This window comes from Anomaloglossus baeobatrachus, chromosome 5 (assembly GCF_048569485.1).
Source record: "Anomaloglossus baeobatrachus isolate aAnoBae1 chromosome 5, aAnoBae1.hap1, whole genome shotgun sequence".
NCBI lineage: Eukaryota > Metazoa > Chordata > Amphibia > Anura > Aromobatidae > Anomaloglossus > Anomaloglossus baeobatrachus.
Genome location: NC_134357.1, coordinates 443,776,944 through 443,801,062, shown reverse-complemented (window position 1 = coordinate 443,801,062; position 24,119 = coordinate 443,776,944). Strand labels below are relative to the sequence as shown.

Sequence of the window (24,119 nt, the reverse complement as noted above, 5' to 3'; positions counted from 1 at the left end):
ATTGTGCTGCTTCTAGGGGATTTCCTTCCTCGTTCACAAATGTAGGTGAACTTCTCTCACTTGCCTCCTCCCTTGTGACTGAGGTGCGCTACTGCTAATAGTAAAAGCAATGAGGAAGTAAAAGGTAATAATTCCACCGTCCGGACGCAGCAATCACTGCACATTGTCACCTGGGACATTTACATATTTTATCCGACCTTCTTTCTTCTGCTAACCTTAAACTTCCACACCCAGCTTATAATAATTCCTGAACTGGAAAGTCCTGGCTGGTAAGCAGTCTCTACTCTTCTGACTTAGTACATGTGAGCTTGTTGAGTCCACTGTACAACATGGGCGAACTCAACCAACCGACCAATAGGTACGTAAGTCAATGGGACTTTAAAGGAGCTAGCCGCAAGGAGCTGAGCTTCAAGGCCGGAGATCGTTTCCAAGCTCTGGACAAAAGTGGGGACTGGTGGATGATGGAAAAGCTGCGAGCAGATGGCACCAAGACTGGCGAGAAGGGGTTCGTGCCATATAATTACATGGCAGAAGAAGGAACGGTGGAAGAACAGCTGTAAGTAGTCCAATATTACTGGTTTATCACAGAGTAATCTGACATGGTACACTTTTATTGCCAGACTATAGATGACGAGATGCAGCAGAGCTGAGATGATTGATTTTACAACAGGTTGGATGCAAAAAATAGATTAGACAAATTCAGCTCTGCTACATCTATAGAAAACATACACATTGGTCTCATGTAAACACATGCATTCAATCAGCCCATAGTTCATTTTTAGGAGAGTGCAAAATAATAACCTGTCTGCTTCGCTGAGGTTAAAGGTCATCTTAATTGTGAGCCTAAACGAGTGGAGCCCTCAGAGATTAGTTAATCAACACACAAAGTGGAATTTTGTATGGATAAATCAATGCTCTTTTGAACTTTGGATCACAATGTTTCAGTTATTGTACCATATGGACTACCCTAATACATCATCTACATATGCGTATATCGAAGAGGTTTTTTATAGCCTTGAGATTGAGGGTCAAGATGAGACTAATAGGATATGAGCATTAGAGTTGAGCGCGGTTCGTGGTTCGTGGTTCTCCAGTTCGCGGCTCGAGTGATTTTGGGGCATGTTCTAGATCGAACTAGAACTCGAGCTTTTTGCAAAAGCTCGGTAGTTCTAGAAACGTTCGAGAACGGTTCTAGCAGCCAAAAAACAGCTAAATCATAGCTTGGTTTCTGCTGTAATAGTGTAAGTCACTCTGTGAATCAAACTATTATCACATTTCAGTGTATAGTGTGCGTGAACAGCGCCTTCAGATCACTGCTGTTTCTATAATGGCGATCGCCATTTTTTTTTTTTTTTTTTCTTGTCTTCCTTCCCTAAGCGCGCGCGTCTTGTGGGGCGGGCCAGCATGTCAGCCAATCCCAGACACACACACAGCTAAGTGGACTTTGAGCCAGAGAAGCAACGGCATGTGTGATAGGATCTGCATGTCACATGTCCCTGCATTATAAAACCGGACATTTTCTTCACGGACGCCATTATCTGCCTTCTGCGTCTTTGGTGTCAGACATCACTGTCGCAGCTCCGTCTTCCTGAGTCCTATAGCCGATACAGCTGTATGCGCTGCATACACAGCGTTAGACAGCTTAGGGAGAGCACTTTATAGCAGTCCTTTTAAGGGCTCCAACCGGCAGGGTCAGAGAGCCATAGGTGACAGGTCCTGCAAACAGCAACAGCGTCTGTGTAGCCCAGGTCAGGGATTTCCTCCCTGCATTTCACCATTAGGAGGGAATAGAAAGGCAGGCTTCCATTCCTCTACCCAGAGCACCACAATCCTGCCACTGTACCCTCTTGTCCTCTGCACACTCCAACTGATAACTAAGCCATTATACTAGCAAACACTCAGTGTACCTAGTGGCATCCTATACGTGGCTATTGGACTTTGCTATAGTCCCACTAGTGCAAAGACATTTGCAGAGCGCGTCTGCCTGCATTGCACACTACAACTCATTCTAACCAAGCCATTATACTAGCAAACACTCAGTGTACCTAGTGGCATCCTATACGTGGCTATTGGACTTTGCTATAGTCCCACTAGTGCAAAGACATTTGCAGAGCGCGTCTGCCTGCGTTGCACACTACAACTCATTCTAACCAAGCCATTATACTAGCAAACACTCAGTGTACCTAGTGGCATCCTATACGTGGCTATTGGACTTTGCTATAGTCCCACTAGTGCAAAGACATTTGCAGAGCGCGTCTGCCTGCGTTGCACACTACAACTCATTCTAACCAAGCCATTATACTAGCAAACACTCAGTGTACCTAGTGGCATCCTATACGTGGCTATTGGACTTTGCTATAGTCCCACTAGTGCAAAGACATTTGCAGAGCGCGTCTGCCTGCGTTGCACACTACAACTCATTCTAACCAAGCCATTATACTAGCAAACACTCAGTGTACCTAGTGGCATCCTATACGTGGCTATTGGACTTTGCTATAGTCCCACTAGTGCAAAGACATTTGCAGAGCGCGTCTGCCTGCGTTGCACACTACAACTCATTCTAACCAAGCCATTATACTAGCAAACACTCAGTGTACCTAGTGGCATCCTATACGTGGCTATTGGACTTTGCTATAGTCCCACTAGTGCAAAGACATTTGCAGAGCGCGTCTGCCTGCGTTGCACACTACAACTCATTCTAACCAAGCCATTATACTAGCAAACACTCAGTGTACCTAGTGGCATCCTATACGTGGCTATTGGACTTTGCTATAGTCCCACTAGTGCAAAGACATTTGCAGAGCGCGTCTGCCTGCGTTGCACACTACAACTCATTCTAACCAAGCCATTATACTAGCAAACACTCAGTGTACCTAGTGGCATCCTATACGTGGCTATTGGACTTTGCTATAGTCCCACTAGTGCAAAGACATTTGCAGAGCGCGTCTGCCTGCGTTGCACACTACAACTCATTCTAACCAAGCCATTATACTAGCAAACACTCAGTGTACCTAGTGGCATCCTATACGTGGCTATTGGACTTTGCTATAGTCCCACTAGTGCAAAGACATTTGCAGAGCGCGTCTGCCTGCGTTGCACACTACAACTCATTCTAACCAAGCCATTATACTAGCAAACACTCAGTGTACCTAGTGGCATCCTATACGTGGCTATTGGACTTTGCTATAGTCCCACTAGTGCAAAGACATTTGCAGAGCGCGTCTGCCTGCGTTGCACACTACAACTCATTCTAACCAAGCCATTATACTAGCAAACACTCAGTGTACCTAGTGGCATCCTATACGTGGCTATTGGACTTTGCTATAGTCCCACTAGTGCAAAGACATTTGCAGAGCGCGTCTGCCTGCGTTGCACACTACAACTCATTCTAACCAAGCCATTATACTAGCAAACACTCAGTGTACCTAGTGGCATCCTATACGTGGCTATTGGACTTTGCTATAGTCCCACTAGTGCAAAGACATTTGCAGAGCGCGTCTGCCTGCGTTGCACACTACAACTCATTCTAACCAAGCCATTATACTAGCAAACACTCAGTGTACCTAGTGGCATCCTATACGTGGCTATTGGACTTTGCTATAGTCCCACTAGTGCAAAGACATTTGCAGAGCGCGTCTGCCTGCGTTGCACACTACAACTCATTCTAACCAAGCCATTATACTAGCAAACACTCAGTGTACCTAGTGGCATCCTATACGTGGCTATTGGACTTTGCTATAGTCCCACTAGTGCAAAGACATTTGCAGAGCGCGTCTGCCTGCGTTGCACACTACAACTCATTCTAACCAAGCCATTATACTAGCAAACACTCAGTGTACCTAGTGGCATCCTATACGTGGCTATTGGACTTTGCTATAGTCCCACTAGTGCAAAGACATTTGCAGAGCGCGTCTGCCTGCGTTGCACACTACAACTCATTCTAACCAAGCCATTATACTAGCAAACACTCAGTGTACCTAGTGGCATCCTATACGTGGCTATTGGACTTTGCTATAGTCCCACTAGTGCAAAGACATTTGCAGCACGTCTGCCTGCGTTGCACACTCCAACTAATTATAACTAAGTTGCATTGTCAGGGATATTTATTCTTTATTATTCTGCTGTTAATAAAGCTAGACCACCACTGCAATCTTCACCACCTCTCAATTTTTACTACCACATTTTCAGTCCACAATCTTGTCGCAATCAACATGAGTGGCAAAATGACAGATGCTGGTGGAAAGGGGAAGAGGCGTGGTGGAAAAGGCAAAAAAGGTTTTGTCCGTGGGGAAGGTGGCAAAGCTCCATTATCATCTGCTGAAGATAGACCATCTACCAGCAAAAGTAAGATGTCTACTACTTACCGTGGACAATCCGATGTGCTCCCTTTTTTACGGACACGAACAACAGGAAGAAAGGTAGATGATGGGCAAAAAAGGAAAATGCTTGAATGGATCTCAAGTGGTCCAACAAGTGCCCTCTCAGCCACTTCAAGTACCGCATCCAAAAAACACCAGTCCTCTGAGTTGTCATCCCAATCACACTTGATTTCTCCCAGCTCTGAAGTCTCCATCAGCCCTGCACAGTATGGTGGAACTGAGATGGCTGAGTCTGCAGAGCTGTTCAGTCACACTATAGCCTGGGAATCAGAGGTCTGCTCCCAAGCTACAGTGAGTACAGAACAGGAAATGGTCTGCAGTGATGCCCAGAACCTTTGTGACTCAGATTCAGGCCGTGAGGACCAAGTTTCTGAGCATAATGTTGACCCTTTGTCACAAACTGTAACACCTGTGGTTATAGACAATGAGGAACATACTGATGAAGATGAGACGCAGATACCCGATTGGGATGACAACTTAAATATTCCGTCAGGGCAAGAAGAGGCTCGGTCTGAGGGGGAGGGGAGTGCAAACACAACAATTGATGATGACGTTCTAGATCCCACCTACTGTCAACCCCCAGTCAGGCACTCGAGGAGGTCAACAGAGGCGGTGGAGGAGGATGCAACCGACGACGAAGTTACCTTGCGCCTTCCTGGACAGAGTCGGAGCACTGGTAGCACGTCTACAACTGCATCCTCAGCCACCACTCTGCCTATGAGCATTATTCGGGGTGGATCAACAGGTCGCATGGCCTCTAAGCCTTGCCTAGCCTGGTCCTTTTTTCACATCGAAAAAGATCGCCCAACTCATGTGATATGTAACATTTGTCATGATTCTCTTAGTAGAGGTCAAAAGCTCAGCAGTTTGACAACTTCTTCCATGAATCGTCACATGAATAAATATCATAAGTCCCGGTGGGAAGCTCACCGTGCTGCAATGCGGCCTAGCGGAGCGAACCATCCACCGCCCGCCCCTTCCACTGCATCCGCGCGCTCTTCATCTTCTAGGACTGTGGGGACAGCTGCCACACCTGTTTTTCCACGCAAAACTTCCACCACTGTAACCGCAACAGGCAGTTTGCTTGTAAGGTCGTCAGTTGGTTTGGAAGGGGAAACAAGTGAGTGTGTACAGCTCTCTCAGACATCGATAGCACCAACGTTGGATGAAGGCAACATCATGTCTCCGCCTGCACTTTCCTCACAAACCTGCATTTTTCCAGGGACACCCTACTCAACACCGTCTACACACAGCAGCCAGATCTCTGTCCCTCAGATGTGGTCAAATAAAAGGCCACTTCCTCCGACCCATGACAAAGCTAAGAGGTTGACTCTATCCCTCTGTAAGCTGTTGGCTACCGAAATGCTGCCTTTCCGCCTAGTGGACACACAGGATTTTAGAGACCTTATGTCTGTCGCTGTGCCCCAGTACCAGATGCCTAGTCGCCACTACTTCTCTAAGAAAGGTGTGCCCGCGCTACACCAGCATGTCGCACACAACATCACCGCTTCCTTGAGAAACTCTGTGTGTGAACGGGTGCATTTCACCACCGATACTTGGACCAGTAAGCATGGACAGGGACGTTACATGTCGCTGACTGGGCACTGGGTAACTATGGTGATAGATGGTGAAGGGTCTGCTGCACAAGTCTTGCCGTCCCCACGACTTGTGTGTCAATCCTCTGTCTGTCCAAGTTCCGCCACTGCTTCTGCATCCTCCACCTCATCTGGGTCCTCCACCTCCGCCCCAAGCCTGCCTGGTCAGGCCACCCGCGTTCTCACTGCGCAGAAGGAATCACGCACCCCTCATTACTATGCTGGCAGCAGAGCGCAACGGCATCAGGCGGTCTTTAGCTTGACATGTCTTGGTAATAAGAGTCACACAGCTGAGGAGTTGTGGTCAGCTTTGCGGTCCGAGTTTAATAAATGGTTGTCTCCACTCAAACTGCAGCCTGGTAAGGCCGTGTGCGACAATGCTGCAAACCTGGGTGCGGCACTTCGCCTGGGCAAGGTGACACACGTACCTTGTATGGCTCACGTGTTGAACCTTGTCGTGCAGCAATTTTTAACACACTATCCCGGCCTAGATGGCCTTCTGAACAGGGCACGAAAACTGTCAGCTCACTTCCGCCGTTCAAGCGCCGCAGCAGAGCGACTTGCATCGCTCCAGAAGTCTTTCGGCCTGCCGGTTCATCGCCTGAAATGCGATGTGGCGACACGCTGGAATTCAACTCTCCACATGTTACAGCGACTGTGGCAGCACCGCAGAGCCCTGGTGCAATACGTCATGACGTATTGCCTGGGCCAACGAGATGCAGAGGTGGGGCAGATCACCCTGATGGAGTGGTCTCAGATCAAGGACCTATGCACCCTTCTGCACAGTTTCGACATGGCGACGAATATGTTTAGCGCTGACAATGCCATTATCAGCATGACGATTCCAGTCATTTACATGCTGGAGCACACGCTAAACACTATTCGGAGTCAGGGGGTGGGACAACATGAAGGGGAGGAACTACAGGAGGATTCATATGCGCAAGGGACAACAACATCACCAAGGTCCAGACGTTCATCATCACCAACGCAGCAGGCATGGGACCATGGGGGACAGGGATCGACAAGGGCGCATAGTAGCAGGCGAAATGTTGAGCAAGGTGCAGGAGAACATGAAGAAATGGAGGACGAACTGTCCATGGACATGGAAGACTCAGCGGATGAGGGAGACCTTGGTCAAATTTCAGTTGAAAGAGGTTGGGGTCAGATGTCAGAGGAAGAAAGAACGGGTAGCACCTCTATGCCACAAACACAGCATGGACTTGGTCCGCATGGCTGCGCAAGACACATGAGTGCCTTTTTGTTGCACTACCTCCAACATGACAGTCGTATTGTCAAAATTAGAAGTGATGATGACTACTGGATTGCCACACTATTAGATCCCCGGTACAAGTCCAAATTTTGTGACATAATTCCAGCCATAGAAAGGGACGCACGTATGCAGGAGTATCAGCAGAAGCTGTTACTAGATCTTAGCTCGGCTTTTCCACCAAACAACCGTGCAGGTGCAGGGAGTGAATCTCCCAGTTGTAACTTGACAAACATGGGACGGTCTCGTCATCTTCAACAGTCTACCCGTACCAGTAGGACCTTTTCTGGTGCCGGTAACAGCAATTTTATGGAATCTTTTCATAATTTTTTTAGACCCTCTTTTGCAAGGCCACCAGAGACAACAAGTCTGACACATAGTCAACGGCTGGAGAGGATGATACAGGAGTATCTCCAAATGAACATCGATGCCATGACTGTGCAACTGGAGCCTTGCTCCTTTTGGGCTTCAAACCTACAAAAATGGCCAGAGCTCGCAACTTACGCCTTGGAGATTTTGTCGTGTCCAGCTGCCAGCGTTGTCTTTGAACGTGTATTCAGTGCTGCTGGGTGTGTGCTGACAGATAAGCGCACGCGTCTGTCCAGTGACAATGTGGACAGACTGACGTTCATCAAAATGAACAAGTCATGGATCCAGAAGGAATTTACTACCCCTGTGTCATCCTGGGGAGAGTAAATGCTTGTGGATTTGGAATGTGCTTGATGCAAATCAAAACATCCTGTTTGCAACTAGGGCCCAAGTGCTGCCACTGATGGGGTGGGTGTCTGTGTGGCCCAATTTTTGGAAAAAAGGGAGACTCCGCTTGGAGTAACCCTTGCTTGCTGTGTTTTTAAAAGAAGCCAAGATGAACAGAGCTGGGATCAGGAAAGACTTTGCTACCTACCCCGGTGTCATCCTGTGGACGGCTAAGAATAGCGTATTTTTGAATGTGCTTGATGCAAATCAAAACATCCTGTTTGCAACTAGGGCCCAAGTGCTGCCACTGATGGGGTGGGTGTCTGTGTGGCCCAATTTTTGGAAAAAAGGGAGACTCCGCTTGGAGTAACCCTTGCTTGCTGTGTTTTTAAAAGAAGCCAAGATGAACAGAGCTGGGATCAGGAAAGACTTTGCTACCTACCCCGGTGTCATCCTGGGGACGGCTAAGAATAGCGTATTTTTGAATGTGCTTGATGCAAATCAAAACATCCTGTTTGCAACTAGGGCCCAAGTGCTGCCACTGATGGGGTGGGTGTCTGTGTGGCCCAATTTTTGGAAAAAAGGGAGACTCCGCTTGGAGTAACCCTTGCTTACATTGTTTTTAAAAGAAGCCAAGATGAACAAGTCATGGGTCAGCAAAGACTTTGCTACCTACCCCGGTGTCATCCTGTGGACGGCTAAGAATAGCGTATTTTTGAATGTGCTTGATGCAAATCAAAACATCCTGTTTGCAACTAGGGCCCAAGTGCTGCCACTGATGGGGTGGGTGTCTGTGTGGCCCAATTTTTGGAAAAAAGGGAGACTCCGCTTGGAGTAACCCTTGCTTACATTGTTTTTAAAAGAAGCCAAGATGAACAAGTCATGGGTCAGCAAAGACTTTGCTACCTACCCCGGTGTCATCCTGGGGACGGCTAAGAATAGCGTATTTTTGAATGTGCTTGATGCAAATCAAAACATCCTGTTTGCAACTAGGGCCCAAGTGCTGCCACTGATGGGGTGGGTGTCTGTGTGGCCCAATTTTTGGAAAAAAGGGAGACTCCGCTTGGAGTAACCCTTGCTTGCTGTGTTTTTAAAAGAAGCCAAGATGAACAGAGCTGGGATCAGGAAAGACTTTGCTACCTACCCCGGTGTCATCCTGGGGACGGTTAAGAATAGCGTATTTTTGAATGTGCTTGATGCAAATCTAGCTGTGAAGTGTACAACTGGGGCCCAAGTGCTGCCACTGAAGGGGTGGGTGTGTGTGGGGCCCAATTTTTGGAAAAAAGGGAGACTCCGCTTGGAGTAACCCTTGCTTGCTGTGTTTTTAAAAGAAGCCAAGATGAACAGAGCTGGGATCAGGAAAGACTTTGCTACCTACCCCGGTGTCATCCTGGGGACGGATAAGAATGGCGTATTTTTGAATGTGCTTGATGCAAATCTAGCTGTGAAGTGTACAACTGGGGCACAACTGCTGCCACTGAAGGGGTGGGTGTGTGGGGCCCAATTTTTGGAAAAAAGGGAGACTCCGCTTGGAGTCACCTTGCGGTGTTTTACATGACTTTAGAAGGGCGTGCCATGCCTATATCTGTGTGTCCTCCTCTTTTTCCTTGTCCAGCTGTTTTGTTTTCGCATGAGTACATGTCCTTGTCACTTTCCCATGTGTTTGTGTTGTGTTGTGAGTTGTTTGTCACCTTTTGGACACCTTTGAGGGTGTTTTCTAGGTGTTTTACTGTGTTTGTGATTGCCTGCCATTGTTTCCTATGGGCTCGAGTTCGGTTCGTCGAACGTTCGACGAGCCGAACTCGAGCCAGACCCCCCGTTCGGCGAACCGCCTCGAGCCGAACCGGGACCGGTTCGCTCATCTCTAATGAGCATACACAGATTTATTTTTTTTTGGTGCACAGAAACTATGAGCTTTCACATGGAAACCTATTCAGAAAATGCTCCTTTGGGTATATGCACTCATCTTTAGAGACGCCCGCGAAAATGCGGACTTTTCCAAAGTGAAAATGCTGCAGGAAAACTCCGGTGGGTCTTAACCGGCATTTTTGCTCTGTTCTTTCAAATATATAAACTCTGATTCATCAAGACCGATGTTGTTAACGTCAGTCCTGATGAGGGGGTTACGCTGGAGTCAGAAACACCCGATTCATTAGGAGGCAGAAGCCTTTTTACGACCAAAGGGCTTCCTGAAGAAGAGCACCGCATTGACATTTTTACATTATTGTGCCTCAGGTTTATTTCTTCAGTCAGGTTCAAGGTGGAATGTGCCGGAAAATGACATCATGTGCACATACTCTTGGAGTTATGGAGGAACTTTTTGTTACTTGAAACTTTTTGGGTTTTTTTCCAAACCTTTTGATTAGAGCGTGACTACTTTGAAAGCAGATTCCATTAGAAACCACTTTAGATAAGTGACAAGCTTTTTTCCCCCCACAAGTTTTTAAAAAAGGAAAAAAAAATGATCAAAACACTGAACATATGAAAAGTACAGAGGTTTCACAAAAGAAATGAACAGGAAGAGTCTTTTAAGCAATTTTTTTGGCGATTTTTGGACCTGATACACTCCAAAGAAACTCCTCAAAGGACTCACATACCTCATGAATCTCCATACATAGCATGTAATGAGACAGCCCAAGGTCAAGATCTTCCCAGTTGTCTGGCAATGTACTAAAACAGTGTTCCTCAACTCCAGTCTTCATGGCCCACCAACACATCCTGTTTTCAGGATGTCCCTAGTATCGCATGGGTGATAGATTTTCAGGATTTCATCAATATTGCACAGGGAATATTTCCCTCACCTGTGCAACAGTAAGAAAATCTGGAAAACCTGATCTATTGGTGGGCCATGAGGACTGGAGATGAGGAACACTGTTCTAAAAGGAAATAAAATATTCTAGTAGGGTATGAAGAACAGATCCCTTATTGGAAGAGGTCACTATTTTATGTTATAGGGTTGAGGGGTGTGAGTGATATGCTGGATGATGAGATCAGGTCAGACTCTGGAGACCAAAGGACCGGGGAGTTTAAATTCACATGCCTCATCCTGTTCTTCCCTGACATCTGTCATTGGGGGAATCAAGAGTCCACCGTGTGCATGCTAGAGCATTGGAAGCGATGTGCTAATGACTCTCTGCTGTAAGCGTCAGCCGAGGGTCATGCAACTATGATCCGAACTTGCAATTGGGGCACAGCTGCGGAGAAGAGGGATGGAACACTTTCTTCCCATTTCTTCCCCGGCCTGTCTCTGCATACATCGTACTGCAGTCGGATGACATTCGAGTGCAGTGCGATGTTTCACACGCCCCCATAGACTTGTATTGTGGAAGGTGAGCTGAGAATCGCTGCCATGAGAAATCAATTGCAGATGGACACTGCCCCATAGTTTTGTACTGGTGCGAGTTCAGGCCGATAGTTTATCAGACTGTACTTGTCCATGCAAAACACAAGTGGAACCGAACCCTCAGATGAATGTCAGGATCTGCCCAAATCAGTGCGTTCAGCTGACATATAAAGCGTGTGATCATCTGTGCCTGTGCAATGCTTTAGTGACCCTATGGAAGCACTACAGGAGCAAGAACAGTTGGTTAGTGGATCAAAGAAAGGGCTAGCTTACACCAGCATAGAACTTGGACCAGTGCAATGCGGAAAAAAAAGGGATTGCTCTCGGACTAATGTTATTCATTGAGGCAGTGCAGATCTACTATTTTTTTCTCAGCTGTATTGAGGCTCAGGAATAAAAATCCCAGCATGCTGTGTGGTGCCCCAACCGGCCTCTGATGTGACAGGGCTGGTGCATGGTGGCCAAGTGTTGAACTGGCCTGACCGGGCGGGTGCGCCAGTCTTTTTATGGGGTTAAAAATAATCTAAGGAAAAATAAATAATCAGTTTGTGATGCTAGTTCGGTTATTTGGCCTGGGTATGGCTGGGCACTGCGGAAGGTCCCCAGGAGTTAGGTGGTGATGAACAGTGCCAGAGGGATGGCTCCTGGGGAAGTTGGAGAAGGCATGGTGAAGCAGGGAATAATAAGAATAAGAATAATAATAGACAGGACAGTGAGTTTTATCTTTTACTGAAGCTCTGTAGACAATTCTAGAAGATTTCATACAGCTCACACTAGGATGGCAGTCTGACCTGCCTGATGGGAGTTCAGTTTCTCTGCTGTGATGTAGTGTAGTCTTCCCGCTGCTAATTCCCTTCTTTGGAAAAGGTTTCTTGGAGTCCAGGAACTCCAAGAAAGACAAGTACCAGATCTGTGATCCCCTCCAGTGAGCAGGCAACTCGAATCCTATTGGAACACTTAAGGGGGCTTTACACGCTGCGATATCGTTAATGAATTATCGTCGGGGTCACTAAAAATCGTTCTCTGTTTATTAGCGATGTTGTTCCTCGTTCCTGCGGCAGCACACATCGCTGTGTGTGACACCGCAGGAACGACGAACATCTCCTTACCTGCCTCCACCGGCAATGCGGAAGGAAGGAGGTGGGCGGGATGTTACGTCCCGCTCATCTCCGCCCCTCCGCTTCTATTGGACGCCTGCCGTGTGACGTCGCTATGACGCCGCACAAACCGCCCCCCTTAGAAAGGAGGCAAATCGCCGGCCAGAGCGTCGTCGCAGGGCAGGTAACTGCGTGTGACTGGGGTAAGCGAGGTTGTTTGGCACGGGCAGCGATTTTCCCGTGTCGCACAGCCGACGGGGGCGGGTACGATCGCTTGCGATCTCGCTAGGGAGATCGCAGCGTGTAAAGTACCCTTTATTTTTGCTTGGAGCAGTTTCTAGATTCTATGCCGCTGCTGGGCAATGTACTTTACTGCTCCTTATAAAAAAGATCCACGCAGTCTCTCAGTTTGCCACAAACCCTGAAAGAGAGGGTGGCCTATGGACTGATACCCCGCCTCATTCAGCTAGTCCCTTCAGAGGGCTCAAAGAACCTCTTTCATGGACTATCTCCATTTTACACTCCTGAATTCTTGCTTTCTAAGCACCACCCCTCTCCTTCTAGGGAACGTACATGACTCGCCCACCCCAGGGCTATGGGACACCCGGTGCCGGGCCGGACTAGTCCGGTGGTAGTCAGTGGTGGCTGGGCCCGGCTCCGTGGCCCTGGTGGGTGTCAGTAGAATTTGTGGCTTGGTGAATAAAGTTTGTGTTCGTGACGCCACCTGTGGTATGCGGCTAATAAGCCGCCGCTGCTGTATGAGGCCTCCGGGGGATGATATGGCAGCAATGGTAGTACTACTCCCCACAGGTGGAGCAATTCCCCGGGGCACAGTTAGTGCTTGTAAGTGTCTATGCAGCAGAAATAACAGAGACCACTCCAAGGGTGCAGTTCAAGTTCTTTACTCACAGTTCTGCAGGGACCCTCGGGCTGCTGGGACCACTGTCAGGGACCTCCGCCGTTTCTGGGTGATTCTGAGAGTGAATGCCGGTGCCCTCCTCTTAGTGTCTCTTTCTTCTGCTGTCTCCCTTAGCCTTGCCTATGTTAGGGTGGACCTGGCTTGGCCTCCACTACAGCCTCCAGGCTGGGGGGTCACCTGTCGGCTGATTACCCCTTTTCTGAAGGTCTGCTATGGGTTCTGGCCCTGGGAGTTTACAACGTTCCCTGGGCCTCGGTTTTTACTGTTTGGAGATTGTCTTTGCACTCCTCCAGTCTCTAGGGACCGTCCCCTGTCGCAGCTTAATCACTCCACCGATGTTAATGTGGAACAGGCCACCGCAGCCTGCAACTACCCGTGGCGCCTCTAGGCCCTCTCTTCGGTACCTAACAAGGACTGCTCGTGGTACCTCCAGGACTACCCGTGGCCCTGCGACTCCTTCTGTCTCCTACGTGGTGTCACCTGGACCTCTGGGTCCCAGGATCTTCACCAGGAAGCGTCTCCTTCTGGTTCTCTGCTCCTGTCTGACTTGGAGCTTTCTTTCCTTCTTTCTTGTCTTTCTTTCCTACTCCTTGCCTGCCTCCAGCAGGCCTCCTCCTCCCTCCTTTCTCTCGTTCTTCTTCTCCAACTACATGCTCACTCTCTCACTCCCTGAGGTAAACTGACTAAACTTGACCTTCCTCTCTGTGTCTGCTCTCTGGTGGCTCCTCCCACCTCCCCAGTTGCTAAGCTACCACCCTATGGGAGCAGGGATGGGTCTTACAGCCCCTCTCAGCTTGCAGCATGGGAGGGTTGCCTGCCACTTTCCCTGGTCCCAGTATGTACCTAACAATGGGTGTAGTGTGGATTTACCAGGGGACCGGAGTTCACTCTCTTCCTCTCCCAGAATGGGGCATCACACCGCTAATGGGGTGCAATGACCTGTGGCGACGGAAGCCTCAGGGGCGCCACATACACAAGCCCTAATATCAGGTAAAATGCACAAACCACCGTAAAGGATTGGAGGAAATATGTGTATGCAGTTTACAGCAAAGAAACCAAACCTCAGCAAAGCTGGCAATACATATTGAAATATCACACATGCAGCCATTCTTTGTGGTTATTCAGAGAGGGTGCCATAGTCACGTAAATCGGACGAGACTTGCCAAAGGAAGTGTATATGTAGCGCCCCACTGGGCAGGTGGTTAACCTACTCGTTACTGGGCGTTTCGCGTCGGGTCAGGCGATGTCACGGGTGGCCTTGCCCAGTTCCGTTGCCCCAAGGCGTACAGTAAATGGTAGGGGAAGCGGGGTATTTGGGAGAGTTTGTCATGACGCCACCTGTGGATTGTGGCCAGTAGTAGCCGCCGCTGCAGAATTCCTCCCCGGGGCAGGTTTTAAGGCAACTGGGATGGTGTCGCTCCCCACAAGCAGAGCGGGCTCCGGGTGGATGAAGAGGGAAGGAAATGGCGGTTGGCGCCTAAGCGCTGGGCGGCGATGTCAGTAAGGACAAGCCAACACAGTCTCTGTGGGTTTAAGGTGCAGTTTACTCACAGCTTCAGTCATCAACCCAGTAGTACTGGTCACTGTCGTAATGGGCTCAGGTCGATCCCGGATCCGTGGGAGGTCAGAACTGGTCTGGTAGTCTGTGGGCCCTTCCTCACTGCGCTTTTTAGTGCGGGTCCCTGTGGCTTGAAGCACTTAGAGTCCCTTCCGTAGTAGGTAGTGTACCGTTCCCTATGCCAGTAGTGTGGATCCCCTTGAGTCTGACCGTGATCGAGGCCCCCAAATCCTTGGTGCCACTTGGCTCTGGAAACTCGTGTGGTCAGAGAAGCATGGAACTCCTCCGTCTGGCAGAATCTGGTGATGCAACGTGGAATTGCACCCTGAACTGCACTGGCCCCAGGAGAACTGACACGGTATCTCCACAGCGACCGTTAAGCACCTATGTCCCACAAGAGCTACCGGGAAAGACGTCTGCTCGCTGTCACTCCTGCTGGAGGACTCCAGTAAAACTGTCTGTGTGTGACTCCTAGCTCCCCCGGGTGGCCGCTCCTCCCTCTACCCAGGTCCTAAGCTAGTGGATTGGGGTCCCTCTTGTGATGGCATCCTGTAAATGCCACACTGTTGGCAACCTCTTTTGTACCCGACAATAGCCCAGTCCCCATTGGGGAAGGAGCAACCCATGTGTGTATGAGGTTGTGTATGATGAAACTGGCACATACCTCCCTTTGATCCATGATCAGTACTACACCCTAAGTGGAGTGCAGTACCCTGTGGCGACCAGAGCCTCAGGGGCGCCACATATGGGTGCGGGAAAAAAAAGGTTCTCACAAGGACCATCCATATGCCGTCCAATTTTTACAGATACATTACCATTCTGTAGCATAGAACGCTGTAAGTGGTCCTGTAAAAGACTGCATAATAACAAATGCTGAGGGGAAAAAAACGCACGTCAGACGGATTCTAGGCGAGAAAAAAAAAATTACGCACTCATATAGGACTCGCATGACATGTGGGATACCAAACGGATTTCACTCATCCAACTTTTCTGGATGAGAATGGGACAGATTTTTCTACGCCGATGTGAGCGACCTCATACAAGTTGGATTCTTCCAGAATATCAGTCTGGTTACAACTTTCTGAGAGGAGCACTATAAATATAGAGTCCAACTCCACAATAATTAAGATGGAAGAAAGTAATCTCCTTGTTGCTCCATAAATACCAAGAGATTTTTGAGGGTTGTAGAAGACATATTGTATGGTTCTAGGGGTGAAGGAATCAAATTGTACCCAAACCTTAGCTTTAGGCTGTGTTCATACAACGAGCTTTTGACGTTGCATGTTTTCACTGCATCAAAAACGCAGCATCTGACAGTTCCAAAAAAATAAAACCGTTCTGCATCCCCAAATAAAACATACATGTGTAGACAGGTCCAAGCTGCTATGACTACACGAAACACAAACAAAAGAATACAGCAGCAATCTGTAAGCGCTAATATATATGCAAACATAAAATATATGAAATTTAAACTGCATTTATGCTGTATGGAATATAGTTGAAAAAATGAAGATACTTAGCGCATAAATTGGCTAATTCATGTGTGCCCATTAACCACAGCAAGGCATCCTTTCTTTGATGGGACTCTATCCTAATTTCATGCCTCTCCTGGACTAAAAGTCAACACATTTATGGGCAGGTAGGATCGGACACTAATTAAAACCTCACCCTGGGGATGATGGGAGTAGAGCAGTCAGAATAGGAGACTGTCTATACCTCCAATATATACTGTACTACAAAAAACTAAACGGCATCTTCAAATAAAACATAGCAAGTGTGAACAGGTGCCAGCTGCTATAACTACATGAAACACAAACAAAAGAATACAGCAGCACCATGTAAGCACAAATGTATAAGCAAACATAGAATATATGAAATCTAAACTGCATTAATGCTTCCTTTTTACTAAGTGTAAACTGACTTGTGGTCTATTTTTCATATTCCCAACATGTCAGCGTCTCTTACGGGTACTCCTGAGTTTTTTGTGCAGATTTTCTGCATAGACTTCCATCTGATATGGAAATTCTGTAGGTTAAAAGCGCACGTGTTTTTAGTGCATTTCGACGGCGGAAACACATGTAATCCGCACATGACTGAATCAATTAGGCTTTGTCAGAGCCAAATACCAGGAGGTATCAGAAACAAAGCAGCATTATTTAAAGCATGGCACAGCAACAAAAGACAAATGCAGAGTTATACATGTGATAAAAATGCACGTAAAAAACTAAAGTAACCTGATTTACACAATAGGTGCAGAAATTCTGCAACATCAAATGCTCACCAAAAGCTCCTAACGAGAACTAAAAAAACACCAAAAAACTGAGCTGTAACAAATGTTCAATAAACATGCAACATTACAAGCATGTGAATTGCAGCCTCAAGACTAGAAAAAAAACAAGGAGAAAAATTGTAGTAAAAATACCCTGACTATAAATAAATAAATTGCAAGTGCTTAATAACAGGGTACTTAGTATATACATTTTTGCAAAAAGGTAAGAAGCTGTCCCACCTCGTCACGGTGTACCCATCTGAGACAGTCCCTAACCTACTAAAGTTAAAAACATATTCTGTACCTGACTTGTGTCATGTCAAAACTTCAATATGAATGGTAAAGTGGTCAGCTGGGTATTTTTACTACAATTTTTCTCCTTGGTTTTTAACGAGAACTAAGCCTTGGGCTCACAAGTTGCCTTCAGATAATATTTTCCATATCAACAAGGATGTAGTATGAAAAAATCCAAGTCTGTTTCATATGTCTTTCCCTGCAATCTTAAACCACAGGCTATAAATTCTATGAGGAAACTCACAAATCAGACAAAGCTCGGGTCAAATGAGTCGCTCACTGATCCTCCCGTGATTGTGATTGCAAATTAGGAGGATGTGGTGTATAGTTTTCCTCCTTTATAAACCTGGGGACACCGGGAGGTAAGAGATTCACGGGTCTCCGATCCAACCACCCAGCACCACTGACCTGGATGCCCGGATCAGAGCCCTTTGAATGGATTCTCTCATCTCTAGTCCCAACCATCCTGGATATAGTGGGACAGTCCAGGATTTGGGTTTATGCTCTGCAGTCTGAGGTGTCTGCTGAATGTCCCTTTCTACCACTGCCCGTCTAACAGTTCCTCCTGCCAGGGTACAAAGAAATGGCAAATGGGTGTGGCTAGGTGGTGTGGTCAAAAATTATGCACAGCATGATTTCTCCAAATCTCTGACAGGGGCATTTAACAAGTGCTGACTGGAAGCCCGTCACTAGTCTCTCCCATCAGCGTTCCCATTATATGATCACGGGCGCCGACGGGTTGTCCTGCCAGCCAGGGATCAGCTGATGACCTGTGTATCTGTCATCACGATCCTCCTGTGAACGCCAGCTGTGAGCCGCCATTCATAGGAGATTGTGAGTTTTGTTATACAGAGTGGTGCTGATGCTGATGCCGATGCTAACGCACTGCTCTGTAAAGCAGAAGTGATTGGATGCTCACAGCTTCAAGTATTAACTACTGTAAAAAGTAAACAAAAGTTTTAAAAACATTAAAAATGTACAAAAGTCCAAATCACCTCCCCATTGGCTCCATTTAAAATAAATGTAAAAAATACATATATTTGGTAGGTTCAAGTTCAAAAATATCCAATGAATCAAAATATTAAATAAATTAATCCAATTTGTAACTGGCATAACAAAAAAAAATCAAAACACCAAAATTATGTTTTTTTGGTCACTGCAACATTACAATAAAATGTAGTAAAAGGCAATAAAAATATTGTTTCTACACCCAAATGGTATCAATGTAAGCTCATGGCGCAAACACTAAGCCACAGATCCTGAAAAATGAAAAAGCTACGGGTCTCGGAAAAAACAAAATTCTTTTCTTTATACATTTCTGATTTTTTTTTTCCACTTTTTATTTTTGAAAGAAGATTTTTAAACAAGTTTTACATTAAAACAGAAACAATTATACATGTAAAGGAAACATTTCCCAGGTATGCAGTTAGATACATTGTGTGACACACAAATTAGAAATCAGGCGAAGGAGGAGTGGCTTCACGACGCACTTCGGACTCGGAAAGGGGAAAGAAATCCACATCACAACTATGGGGACTCAGGATACGTGCTCGTCTTCTCTTGGTCTAGTGTATAATATGAATACCCACTGCAGGAAATACCTATTCAGTCTCAAATCTGGAAAGTGTTTCCAAAGTCATCCCACAGAGACCATGTCTTTATAAATCCGTCCATTGTATTGTGGAGCTGTACCGTCAACCTCTCCATATTTCTAACATCCTTTATCCGAGCATAGAGGTCTGAGATTGACGGCGGAGCTACCCTCATCCAGAAGAGTGATATTAGACATTTGGCAGCCGTGAGAATATGTAGGAGAAGCTTTAATTCAGGTTTGCTTAAAGACGACGGGAGGGCATTTAGTAAATACACCACCGGGTCCCTACTCACATTTCTACCTACTAATCTACCCATCAGGGATTCCACCTCCTCCCAGAAACCACTGATAGCTGGGCATGTCCAGAATATATGGTATAAGGATGCTCCCCCAAGTCCACATCTCCAACATACATCTGGGTAGGTGCGGTTGAACTTATTCAGAAGCTCTGGGGTGTGGTACCATGTCATAAGGACCTTGACTTGAATCTCCTTATAGAGAGTACTGACTGAGGACCGAAATGTCCTAGTCCATATCCCCGACCAGAGTGCTTCTGATAGAGGTCGCCCGACCCAGCCCTCCCATCTCTTCATGTATGTGTGCTTCACTGTCTCTGGAGAATTCCCACTTGACAATATGTTATAAATGGCTGAAATTAAACCCTTGGTTGAAGTGCGCCCCGAGCAGAGGGTCTCAAATGCCGAAGGGCGACATAACGTCATCTGCCCCCTAATTTCTGAGAAGAAATGTGTTATCTGTTGGTATGAGAAATAGAGGTAGAGAGGTAATTTGTATTGGTGTCGTAGGTCTGAGAATGGCTTTAATTTTAGCGTGACTAGGTTAACTATATCACGGAAACAATACAGGCCCACCCTTGCCCACTGCCCCACTACCCCCGGGCTCATGCCCTCCGTCAAGTGTGGAGTGAACAGGAAGGGAGTCAGTAGAGAAGACTGTGTCGCCAGTTGGAACTTTATCCTACACTGCCGGCACAGCTCCCTTATGAATGCCATTGGGCCCAGAAGGTCTCTAGAAGGAGTTTCACTAGGGCGACTCCAGATTAGAGAGCTTGGGTGGAAAGGTGCCATCCAAAGCTTCTCGATCTCTGTCCATTTATTATATGCTGGCAGGGTCATCCATGAGGCCAGGGTACGCAAGTGAGAAGCATAATAATAAAGTATAAGATTCGGGCACGACAGACCCCCTCTTGTACGCGGTGCTCACAAGACTGAGTCTGGTATGCGATGCCTCCCCGAGTGCCAGATGAATTGCATAAGTATTGACTGGACTTTTTTCAACACTCCCATGGGAACTCGTACCGGAAGTGTTTCGAACAGATACAGAAATTTTGGGATTATTGACATTTTAATTGTGGCTATTTTGCCTAAAAAGGAGATCTGTAGGGATGCCCACTTCTTTCAGCTATTTTCAACGTCTCGAATCAGGGGTGGGAAGTTTGTCTGATATATTGTATTATAACTGGGGGTTATTTTAACTCCTAAATATCGCAGGAAGTCCGAACGCCAGGAGTACTTAAAGTTTTGTTTTAGGGACCGCACTTTAGCTTCCGGAATGTTGATGGGTAATGCCTCCGTTTTATCTGAGTTAAGTTTATATCCCGAATACCTAGCATACTGGGCTAAGACTCCATGCAAGTTTGGAAGGGAGATAACGGGGTTAGTCAGGGACAACAAGACATCGTCCGCAAATAGGGCCACCTTGAAGGATTTTTCCCGAACCCTGACCCCCATAATATCTGGATTAAGCCGGATTTGTGCTGCCAGTGGCTCAATGCTAAGAACATATAGGAGAGGGGACAATGGGCATCCCTGCCTAGTTCCATTTCGGATTGGAAGGGATTCTGAATGAGCGTGAGGGAGGCGAATTGTCGCCGCTGGACACGAGTATAAGCCTCTTAATGCAGAGATAAATGGCCCTGACAGTCCAAAATGGCCCAACACAGAGAACATGAAGGACCAGTCCAGCCTGTTGAAGGCCTTCTCCGCGTCCAAGCTCAAAAGAAGAGCCTCCACTCCTTCCCTATTCGCCACCTCCACCAAATCCAGGATTCTGCGAGTGTTGTCTCCCGCCTGACGATAGCGAACAAATTCTACTTGGTCTTTATGGACCAAGTGCGGGAGCCAGTTATTTAGACGTTCGGCCAAGAGTTTAGTGAATATCTTGAGATCAGAGTTTAAGAGGCTAATCGGGCGGTAGCTCGCACAGTCCATCGGGTCCTTACCGGCTTTGGGAATAATGGTTATATAAGAATGTAGAAATGTATGTGGGATGTCCACACCCTCCATGAACAAATTGAAGAGGTGTGTTAGGTGAGATGACAGCTCCTCTACAAAGGTCTTATAGTATAGGTAGGTGAACCCATCGGGACCCGGGGCTTTATGGCTCGGTAAGTCTTTGATAACTTGGTGTATTTCGTCTGGGAGTATTTTCCGATTGAGTTCATCCAATGCCTCCTGGGATAGTTTTGGGAGGTGACAGGTGGTCAGGTAGTCATTCACTATTTTTGCTCTGTCTGGTTGGGGCATTGGAAATGGCGAAGGGAGAGAGTATAAAGATGTGTAATAAGCATGAAACAATTGGGCCATTTTTGTGGGGTCATATTGAGGGATACCTGAAGTGTCTTTTATCGCACAGGGGGCAGTAGTTATCGTTTGATCTCTAAGCTTTCTGGCTAACATTGTATGCGGTTTGTTCCCGTATTTGTAGTATTTCTGGCGGGAGTACCGGAGGAGTTTCTCTATGTGACCCTGCATAATCTCTTTTAATTTAGATCTCAAGTCTATCACTTTTTTCAGGCGAGTCTTAGAGGGACGGGTACGGAGATGTTCCTCTGCTACGCGTAAGTCCTTTTCATATTGGCGATAGAGCTGTTGGGAGTCCCTTTTAAGCTTAGAAGAAAGGGCTATGCACTCCCCCCTAATGACTGCCTTGTGGGCTTCCCATATCAGCGAGAAGGATGGAGGTGACTGAAGGTTTTCTGTAAAGTAATTCAGTATGGCCCGGCGGAGAGATTCTCGAGAAGAAATTTTGGTTAATAAAGATTCATTAAGCCTCCAGTGGGTTCTTTTTAGAGGGGCCGTCATCAGGCCCAGGGATATCGATATGGGGGCATGGTCCGACCAGGTGATGCTACCAATCCAAGCCTGCTGAAGTGTTCTTAGTGTGGGGATATTTCCAAAGAAGTAGTCTATTCGACTATGTGAATTATGTGGGTGTGAGAAGAAAGTGTATTGTCTTGCTGTTGGGTTATCTATTCTCCAGTGGTCATACAATTGGTGTTTGCGGATCAGTCTGCGGAAACCTGTAGATAATTGTGATGGTGTATGTAAGCTTGCGGGGCGTGAGGGTGCATGCAATCTATCAGCATTCTCCGAAAACACCATATTAAAGTCCCTCCCTATAATGTGTATGGCCCCCCGATCTGATGGGAGGCGTGATAGAACAGATGAAACAAATTTACTCTGATTGACATTGGGGGCATAGAGATTACATAGGATTAGCCGTCTCCCATTTAAAGTACCCTGGACAATCAGGAAGAGACCCAATGGATCTGCCTCCCACTTGCTCACTTGAAATGGGCAAGTGTGAGAAATCAAAATGGCCACCCCTGCTTTCTTTTTTGAGTTCGTGGCTGAAAAGGATTGGGGAAACCAATGGCGGGTAAAGTTAAAAGAACCTTTATCTGTAAAGTGTGTTTCTTGCAGGAACACCACTGCCGCCCTTGACCTCCGCATCTCCTGGAGGACCAGCCTCCTCTTCACATCAGAGTTCAACCCCTTAACATTAAGGCTCATTAACTTAGCCATCCCGTGACCTCCAGAGTGCTAGAGAGAAGGCTAGTTTCTGAGACTTTAGTTTAGTGTGTGTGATAGGCGTTCCCCCTGAACCCTTCTGTGATAAAGCGTGTATACTTTGATAAATTGCATACCTGTGGATCTTACCAAGACATAAAATAACAAACACAAACATAACTATGTTCAACTATAAAATAGGAATTTTCGATTATGAGATAAGTGTATGGCAGTCAACACGAGCCGTCCACTATCCCAATACCAGAGTCGACTTATATTTACTCAAAATAGAGAGTATCACATTGGATATAACCTGCACTGTAGACTAAAGTGCGAACAGATTAGTACAACTCTGTCAGTGGGTGGGTGGCAAAACTCCACAAATCTGACACACTGGCCCCAACTCTCCCCCCCCTGGATTTTTTAAAGAGGAGAAATCACAAGATATAGAGAACTATATAGTTAGACCCATTAGGAAGAAGTAAATTCTACAGGTAACCGTAAGTTCCCAGGAAAGCACAGTCAAGTAGGTTCTTCTTCCCTCGAACTCCTGGATCGTCGTTTGCGCAATGTAGTGGCCGGCTGCCAGGTCTGAGGAAGTGGCGGCAACTGCTGGAGCATAGTCCAGTCTGGTAGATCTGGAACAGGAAGGTTAAAGGCCTGACAGAAAGGCTCAAGATCGGCGGGGGTCCGGAGGCTGGCTAGCGTCTCTCCTCGCCGTGCGGTGAGGCTAAACGGGAACCCCCATGTGTAAAGAATGTTGTTGTCCTTCAGAGACGACAGTAGTGGGCGGAGGGCCTTCCGCTGCTGGAGTGTTATCCACGAGAGGTCTTGGAATAACTGGATTTTGGTACCTCGGTACATCACTTGTTTTGGCGGTCGTGCTTTAAACATTATTTCTTCTTTAAGTTGAAAGTCAATGATATGACAAATAATATCTCTTGGGTTCCCTTTCAAATTTTTAGGGCGTAGGGCCCTATGCGCTCTATCCATGGGAATTGGTTTGTCAGGCGGCCGCTGCAGAAGTGAGTTGAATATAGTCTGCAAAATTGTTATAACATCCTCCTTCGCTGGGGACTCGGGTACACCTCTGACCCTTATATTATGGCGTCTGCCTCTATTGTCCAGATCCTCGATATGACGCTGCAGCTCCCTTATAACATCAGCTTGAGAGGAGCTTTGGGACTGAAGGTGATGGATGGTTGTTCTAGCCTCACTATGATCGTTCTCCAGCTGATTGATTCTTTTAGAGATGGAAACGACGTCCTGCCGGACCGCCGCTATTTTAGATCTGCA

The 24,119-nt window shown here is 46.9% G+C and overlaps 1 protein-coding gene across 1 annotated transcript in view; it reads left to right on the top strand.

The window, feature by feature from the left end:
* Positions 1 to 258: 258 nt before the first annotated feature.
* PTK6 (protein tyrosine kinase 6) overlaps positions 259 to 24,119 on the top strand; it is a 56,531-nt gene continuing 32,670 nt past the window's right edge. The window contains exon 1 of the mRNA XM_075347790.1: positions 259 to 556. Coding sequence (XP_075203905.1) covers positions 330 to 556 — 227 coding nt within the window. The 5' untranslated portion in view covers positions 259 to 329. The remainder of the gene's footprint in view (positions 557 to 24,119) is intronic.